Source organism: Diabrotica undecimpunctata, chromosome 6 (assembly GCF_040954645.1).
Source record: "Diabrotica undecimpunctata isolate CICGRU chromosome 6, icDiaUnde3, whole genome shotgun sequence".
Taxonomy (NCBI): Eukaryota; Metazoa; Arthropoda; class Insecta; order Coleoptera; family Chrysomelidae; genus Diabrotica; species Diabrotica undecimpunctata.
Window position 1 is genome coordinate 90,294,116 of NC_092808.1, and position 9,352 is coordinate 90,303,467.

Sequence of the window (9,352 nt, forward strand, 5' to 3'; positions counted from 1 at the left end):
GGAATGGAAATGTCTTGTGACGTCTTTTTATTAAATTGGATACCTTCAATCGTTATTGGTACATCTGTCGTCAAGAGGCTGGTTGAATTAATTTCTATCTGCTGGATTCTCATCGGGTGAACTATTCCTAGCAATATGACTTTGCTGGTTTCTTGGAAAAAGTTCTCTGTGATTGATGTTTTTGTGCAATTATCTACATTGGGTATGTTACATTTGGATTGTACATAGTTGGAACAAACTATGTTATCGCCTTGTCCTATACAAGTGTCGAACTATTTATTATTTCTATAGTAGCTTGCAGGTGACAGAATCATAACATGATCTTTGTTTGGAATGGGATAGATTTTATAGGTAGTGTAAGGAGTTTCATGGAGTATAGGGATTTTAATTATTATGAGCATTGTATTTGAAGTTACACAAACTAAAGTTTTTGTTGACTCTATAAGTTCATAAGGGTATTCATTATTATTGGGGATTGAATTTCTGGGATAAATTTTGAGGTTTTCTTTAAGGTCTATTATTTCCTTTAGAGTGAATAATTCTATATTAGAGATATTAAGTTCAGATAAAGTAATGGTTCTAATAAGTTTCATTAGACATTCGTTTATATTTTGGAGATTTATTATCTCATTGTGTAGAATGATATAGCTGTCGAAATCAGCTGATAATTTGTTGAGTGCAGATATGAGAATTGAATTATCAGAATTTAGTTTTTCTAAAAGTTTATCGAATCTCGTGTTAAAAGAGTTTCCATAAGATATTTGGTTATTAAATTTTTTAATAATTTCGTTTTGTTTATTTTCTAAAGAGATTATGTGAAATTTTAATAAGTCTAAATCAAAGTCGTCTGGATTTGAACCTTTATTTGGAATCTGAATACTGAGTGGATGTACCAGGGCGAGGATTGTCCTGTGAAAAATTTGGGTCTTGAGTAGGTTTGTCTATATGTTTTCGTATTCGTTTTACATATTTAAGGTGAGTGCTTGTTAAATTTTGTTTATCTGTTTTACCGATAATTTTTGTTTTGTTTTGTGTTTCGGGATGAATAGTAGAAAAAGGGGCTTGTAATTTGGACTTATGTTTTTTCTTAGAAACATATAGGGATTTTGTGAGGTCTATTTCCGGAATATCTTTGGCATTTTCGTTTTGTCTATCTAAAAGTTGTTGTCTTTTTTGTTTTTGTTTATTATATAGTTCTGCAATAAAGGGTTGGAGTTCTTCTTTATGTCTTTGATTATATGTTTCGTATATCGGAAGATCAAAGTCGAAATGTATTTCTTCTGCATAGGGTCTGTACAGAATTGAGAAAGGGGAATAATCTGTGGAAATGTGGATTGATTGGTTGTAAATGAGAATGGCATGTGTTAGAATGTCATCTAACGAATCATTTGTATTTTGGGCTTGTAAGGTCCTAAGTTTTTCAATAAGAGTTGAATGAAAGCGCTCTACTGGAGAGTTTGAGGAAGAATTATTTACTGTTGTAAAATGTATTTCGATTTTGTGGATATTTAGGAATTCTTTAATGACTGCGGAATTGAATTCGGTGCCGCTGTCGCATACAATCTTTTTTGGATAATTGTGGTGCGAAAAGTAGTGTCTTAATTTATTTAGTATGGAAATGGAAGTTTTGTCGGTGAGCTTATAGCATTGACCGTATTTGGAAAAAGAATCTATTATTGTGAGATACAGGTTTTTATTGCAGTGGAATAGATCGATATGTAATATATCAAAAGGTTTTTGACCTAACAACGGTCCTAATTGGGGGAGTTTATAAGGACGTCGTTCGTATTTATTTTTTAGGCAAATTTCGCATTTATTGATAAAATTAGAAATAGTTGTCTGCATTGAGGGCCAATAAAAATTTTGTGTTTGTAAGTTTCAATTATTCCGTTGTGGTTTTCTACGTGATATTTCTTTATGCATTCTATTTGTTGGTTTTCTTCTTCTATGTCCTGAAGTAGTATATTACAAAATATTGCTTTGACTGTGGAATTTATTTTTTCTTTAAAGTAGTTACAGATAAAAGGTCTAAATTCGTGAGGGATTGTTATTGCAAATTTTTGGTTTGGTCTAAGGATATTTTGGAAGGTATTTGCTATTTCTGTTTTCCAATTATTTGTCAAAGTGACAGTGTAACGGTGTTTGCTAAAAATTCTTTTGTATTTAATTTCAAAATTATTTGACTCTGGTTTGAAAATAATTTGGTTTGAGGATAAATTAATTGGTTCAGGTGAAATCTCTATTCCAGTGATAGGGTTTTTAACTGATGTATGTTGTCTGTTAGTACTGTTTTGTAAGTTATCAAAGTCGGCAAGGAAATCGTCAATGTCGAAATTGTCGGGTGGTTCAGCACATTCTGAACTCGAGCTTAGGGCATTTATTTGGACTCGGCTAAGAGCATCAGCAACTTGATTCTCTTTGCCTTTTTTATATTTAACTTCAAAATCATACTCTTCTAGTTTAAGTCTCCATCGGGCTAATCTAGAAGTGGGGTCTTTAATTTTGTAGATCCATACGAGAGGATTGTGATCTGATTCTACAGTGAATTTTTGGTTGTATAAATACATACGGAAGTGTTTACAAGAATCTAGTATGGCTAAAAGTTCTTTTTCGATAGTGTAGTAGTTTTGTTCTGCGGAATTTAGAGTTCGAGAATAGTAGGCAATAGGGTGATTGTTTTGATATAATACTGATCCTATAGCTATATTAGAGGCGTCTGTAGTCAGTACAAAGGGCTTTTCGAAGTCTGGGTATTGTAAAACTGGGGAATTAGTTAACAATTGTTTGCATTTTGCAAAACATTCTAAATAATTTGGATTAGTAGGGTCAATAGTTGCTCCTTTTCGAGTACACCTCGAAAATGGGGATGTTATTTTTGCAAAGTTGGGTATGAATCTTCGGTAGTAACCGATTAAACCAAGAAATGATTTAATTTCTTTTAATGTTTTTGGTAGAGGATATTTTGGTATAGCTTCGATTTTTGCTGGGTTAGGTTTGATTCCTTCGGTTGTCACTACGTGACCTAAGAAAGAAACTTCTTTCGTGAGAAACTCGGATTTGTCCAACTGAATTTTTAAATTATTTTTTCTGAAAGTGTCAAAAATAGTAGCAATATGAACTAAGTGTTCTTGCAGTGACTTGGAAAAAATAATGACATCGTCCATGTAGACGAAGCAAAACTTATGAATAAAGGGCCTAAGAATATTGTCCATTAACCTTTCGAATGTTGCTGGGCTATTCTTTAAACCAAAGGGCATACGTAAAAATTCAAAGTGACCATGCGGAACTGAAAAAGCTGTTTTCCGAATAGAATCCGGATGAACTTCAATCTGATGGTAACCTTGAGCTAAATCTAATGTTGTGAAATAACTGGCTTTTTCTAAGTTAACCAGTATCTCATCTATCTGAGGAATTGGGTAGCGATCACTTTCAGTATGATCATTGAGCTTCCTGTAGTCAATTACTAATCTAATTTTTTTCTGACCTGAGGCATCAGCTTTTTTTGGTACTATCCAAACTGGAGCTGAGTACGGTGAAATTGACGGTCGAATTATCTTATTATCTAATAAATTATTTATTTGTTTTTTATTTCTTCTTGCATTGCTTTGCGATGCCGAAATCCCTTTACATAAATCGGATTTTCATCCTTCGTTTTAATTTCGTGTCTAACAGCTGACGTGAAAGTTAAATTTTTGTTTTCATCGTAAAATACATCTTTATATTTCTTGCAAAGATTTATAATTTTATACTTTTCTTCGTTGTTTAAGTGCGAAGTACGGATTTTATCTTCATTAAAATGCGTCGGAATTTCCGCTATCTCATAATTACAGAAGTTCTCAACTTCAATTCTCTTATTAAATTTCACAGGCATAGGTAAGTGGATAGTGTCTATAAATCCGTTTTTTGCAACGTGAATAGAATGGGGAATTTTGATACCTTGAAAGTGTCTTTCGCGCAAAAGTTGCGTAGTCGTAAAGTCGTAATTTCCAAGGAGGATATCAAAGTGCTGACTAAAGTCGGCGATTTTTACGTCGAATGTTTGTGGAATTCCATATTCTAGGAATAGTGGCGTCTTAATATTTAATTCGCGCTTCGAAGTAATTTTCATTGACGTTAACGAAAAAGGTTTTCGATAAATATGTTTTTTATCAAATAGTTTGAGAGCTCGCGGATTTAAAATTGAATGGGAACCGCCGGTATCGATTAAAACTCGTAGATGTGTTTTGGGTGTGACGAAGCAGGGTAACGCAGGGGAACTTTCGATATTATGTAGGTTTATAGAGGGGGTGGATGATCGTCTAACGGGATGACTTGAAAATCCGGATGATTTTCATCATGCAAATCGGGCTCTTGTTCGGATTCATAATTTTCGAAATCATTTGAATTGTGGCTTCTATTAGTTGTAATTGTCATGGGCTTTAAACACCGCTCATTGGAGTGGCATAATTTGGTTGGGGTCGAGGAGCTTCATATTTATTTAATATTTGTTGGTTATTTTTCGGAACATTGTTTCGTTGGAAGGATTGGTTTTGTTCGTAAGAACTGAAATTTTGTCTCTGAGGAAAAATGTAATTCTGTGGTGGAGTGAAATTAAAGTTGGGCTCTGTGTTGTGGAAAGGTGTGTTGTGAGTAGAAGGTCTCACATAATTTGAATGCATGGGTTGGAAGTTTGAGTGTGTGGGTTGGAAGTTTGTGGATCTTTGATTATTCGAAGATTGATAGGGTTTATTTTTCATTGGGGGCTTTTTGTTTTGTTGGCTCTTAAGGAAGTTCATGTATTGTTGCTGATTTTTGTGGTTATCGTATGCAATACACTTTTGAAGTGCTTCTTCTAGGGAATTTAGTTCAAAATGCGATAAGTATTCGCAATAAGGCTCATTGATTTCGGTACAGAAAGTTTTGAGGGCAATGTTTTTAAAGTATGGGGTTTTGAAGGTTACTGTTGCGGGATTGTCGTTTAGGGTGATGTGTTGGAGTAAATCATTCAGATTTGTAGTTATTCTTTGATGATAATTGAGGAGCTTTTTTACAAAACTGCATAAATCCACTTTTCAAAAATTTTCAGGAGACGTAAAAACGTGCTGCAGCTGTTGTACTAAAATTTTCGAAATTTCAGAGAACATAATCAAATTGAGGTTAGACTTAGAGAAATAAAACGTTAATTAACATTATTTTTATTGATTTGCATTAACAAAATATAGCCATGTGTCTGTTGGAGATATCGCGTTTTGTAAAAAAAGATGGGAGATATTAACTTTTGTCAAATTAACAATATCTTAGAAATACAAAATATTAAACGGCACCCACTAAAACAAAAAAAAATGAGGAGTACAAACAATTTAGATGTGAACATTTTTTGGCTCATCTTCCAAGCAATCACACTCGCCATCATGGTAGTTGTGGGTTTCTGGATTTGGATCACTAGTAACTTTGTGTTGAAGAGCATTAATATACCAATGAAGATCAGGGATCTCTTTCCAATTTTGTCCAAAGTGGGTTTGCAATAAGTGAAGGACATCTTTTTTTTTTCTCTTCAGTCACGGAATGAGATAATGGGATTTGGGGAAGAGCCTGAAGAAAATCATTTTTATTTTTTTTTACAATGCTTCTAAAAGGTTCTGTTCCACTATCGAACCTATAGTTGGCGCAGCATTTTATTTTGGTTGAAGTATGCCGGTCCCTTGTTTTGATTTTCTTAATAATGAGGCGTTTGGTTTGGCTGATTCCTTTTATTTTTTGATAAATCATTTCAAGGCTTTTGATATCGTATATCACCCAGTCTTGTCCCAGTTTCTGTACAGAACCAAACTCCTCGTAAATAGAAGCATACTCTTCGCTCGAGATGATGGTATCAGTTTTTTTCAAGCGCTTCTCCACACGGCCAAAAGCTCGATCAGCTGGAAGAAAACTGTGGCCACGAGTCTGAAAGGTGACATGAATTTTCTGTACATTCTCTGGAGCCTCATTTTTAAGCCAATGGCACAAAAGATGAACAATATGCGCATTTTTATTTTGGCCAGCGCAACCATCACAAAACAACGATACTGCAGAAAAAGACGAAAGATCTTGCCTTCTTAAGTGATGGATGAGTGCAGATCCGATTTCATTTGCTCCTCTGCTTCCCTGCGTTTCATTCCACGTATAAAATGTTGGTGCCTTTGAGTCAATAGGCACACAGCAAAATGCATAGAATGCAATTTGTCGGCGATAAAAGGCATCGCCGATTGGAGTTTTAGGGAGTGGATGCACTTGTTGCAAATCAAAAACAAAACTATAAGTATCACTGGGAACTTCCTTCATTAGTTTGTAAAACGCATCCGCTCTCAGCTTGTGAATACGAAGTTCAGTCATTGGACTAATTCTTTCAACTGAACCGCGAGCGTTTTGTTGAATAAGAAATTTAAGACGAGTGCACGTAGCGCATGCGTCTGTAGCTGGAGAGGAAAATCCAATGTTAAAATCGGTTACAAAAATACGGTGAAAACATGAATAACTCACGTGAAAATCGGCAGTGTAAGCATCCTTAAACATTTTATATAACTTATTTACACTTAACTCTGCTGAAAGGTAAACTCTTTTACTTTTTCCTCTTCCATAATGAGATTCGACACAATTTAGTTTACCAAGAAATTGATGGACTGCTTCCTTTTTGGCTCTGAAAAAAGCTTCTCGTCGATAACCACCTCTATTTTCTTTGGGCAGCAGACCTTGATTGACGACCTTTCCAATCCGCAGTAGTCGAGAGGCAGGTACACTCATTGAAAAAGCAAAAAACTTTTTACACACAGGAATCATGCGTTTCTGTTTCTGACTATTGAGAAAAAATTTCACAGAAACCGTTCTTGTGTGAGTTGCAGAGACAGGCGTACCACTTCCCCTTCTTCTTTGGGGCTCGAAAGCAGAGATATATTTCATCAAAACAAGATCTTGTTTCTCTTTACCCTCTGCCATGTAGACTGCTTGTCGATTAAGTTTTATATCATCGTAGGATACCGTAGCACAACGAAGATTTTTCGAATTATGGGCACATGGTCTGGTCTTCTGTTTTAGAAACACTAAATGAGGATCACTATCGTTGTACTTCATAATTTTTGAACGCCCTCTCTCACTTGTTTTGATGGATCGTCTTTTTTTAGATCCCACCGATAAATTAGTAACAGTATCCATCTCAAAATAACACGCAAAACACAGAAAACAACGTTGACATACAACGAATTCACAACATCCCGTCTCATCGAACGGAAAAGTACTGATAATCTCATACAGCGTGGCCACGCGTGGCATGGCCTGGCTACGCTACACACTGTCAGTGCGACCCGTGGGTAGTTTTAGAACTAACGAATATTATATTTTGTTTCACGAATCAACATCTAATTCTAGAGGATGCTTTTAAATCCAAACAAAAATAGTAGAGGGATAGATCTGCAGGCCGGAGGATTTATGCAGTTTTGTAAAATAAAAATTAATTTTAATGGTTGGCTAAAGAAGGAGATGTTAAGTTTTGTATAAAAAAAGAGTGAACATGGGGTAAAGGTTTTTGAGTGGATTAATTAAGTTTTGTGGAAGAAACGTGATTTTGAGACTCCTTTTAAATGGGAAATATTAACTTTTAACACATGAGACTTATACACAAGATCTAAGGCAGATCAAACTCTCGAAATTCAACAAAAAATGTATTTTAGCCGGAAATGGATTTATGCAGTTTTGTAAAAAAGCTCTTCAATTGTCGTAGGATTCACTATGTTTTTGGACGGTGGTGGATAATTGTGTTACTAATATGTCTTCAGAACGTCTGTCTCCGTATTTAGTTAATAAGGCTGGACGAATTTCTGTCCAATTGGTTTTATTAGAATAGTTTAAGAAATTTCTAGGTTCTCCTTTAATTCGAGATACGATATGGGAATTTAAGATAAATTCTTGGGACGGATTTAAATCTTGAGTGCCTAAGAAAACTATTAAATTATCTACTGCTCTAATAAAGGTGGATAGGTTGTCTCTAGAAGAGAATTCGGGCAGAGTTGAGCAAAGGCTAGCAATATCGCTATTGGTCATCGGCATTTTGGAATGTAATTTAGATGCAGGCTTAGATTTAGAGGTTTGTAGATTTCTTTTTATTTTTAAATTCAAATTATCGAATAGTAAACTTAAATTTTTGATACTATTTTGGGAAATATCATTCAATGTACTCATAAAATATATGCAAAAATGTAAAAATATAAATGCAAATATATATAAAAGAATTCGTTGAAGTAAAAATGTTATAAATAATATAAATTCAATAAACAATAAATAATAAATTTAATGTAAATGTTTGAGAATTCAATAAAAATAATAAATGCTCATAAACAATGGTAAAGAAAGGAAAAACTTACGCAAGGATGATCGTGTTTGATTTCCAATACATTTTTCTCTTTTACCAGGTTCTTCAGGATTGCATCAAACTAATGTAGACCAGGAACGACTATGTTTCTGTATGAAATATCCTGTGGTTCGCAGCGCCAGAAATGTTTCTTCAACGTTGAGTTTCCCAAAAAAAATCTTTACTTCGAAATAAAAGTTACAATTTTGAGAAATACTACAAACTACTACATTTAATGATTTAAACTTGACTATTGAAACATAATAATTACAATAATAAAAAAATATTGATTTCTTCCTATTTATAACATCGGACATCGGAATTTGCTGATTCTTAATAGTAGGGGAGCTTATGGCTACATTTCTATATACTGTATAAAATGTACATAAGCACTCTTTAATTTATATTTCGTTGTTAAACCTTTGGTTTTTATTTTTAAGGGGCGTGTTAAAGATAGCCGAAGTTGAAAGCAGATTTGAAAATATCGAAGACTTCATTAAAGGTGTTAGCTATTTCGGATTCAAGAACACTTGGAAGGATCAATCGCACAATCTATTTTACTTTTTAGATTTTAAAAAGGAAAGAAACGTTAAACACAAAAATAAATTGCCTACTTTAAGTTTACTTCCATGTTTGTATAAGAAAAGATAAATATGATTTTAAAATTGCCGTTTTTTTTTATTTTTTTGTTAATTTTTCATGAAGTTGGTTTATTTCGAAGTAAATTGAACATAAAATGTTTTACAGAAAATTTACTTACATTTAACGGCGTCTACTAGATTCAGTAGTGCACGATAACTCACTTTATTATGTTATGTTGTTGCATACGTTGGTCAATACCGAGACTCTCTCTCTCTCTCTCTCTCTATATATATATATATATATATATATATATATATATATATATATATATATATATATATATATATATATATAAATGTGCACTCGTAAGTGAATGGGATGTTATCGGTCTGGAGATAAAAAAGACAAGAG

The 9,352-nt window shown here is 33.7% G+C and overlaps 1 protein-coding gene across 1 annotated transcript in view; it reads left to right on the forward strand.

Moving 5' to 3' along the window:
- Nucleotides 1-9,026, forward strand: part of LOC140443542 (uncharacterized) — a 35,618-nt gene extending 26,592 nt beyond the window's left edge. The window contains exon 4 of the mRNA XM_072534855.1: nt 8,800-9,026. Coding sequence (XP_072390956.1) covers nt 8,800-9,010 — 211 coding nt within the window. The 3' untranslated portion in view covers nt 9,011-9,026. The remainder of the gene's footprint in view (nt 1-8,799) is intronic.
- The last annotated feature ends 326 nt before the right edge of the window (nt 9,027-9,352 follow it).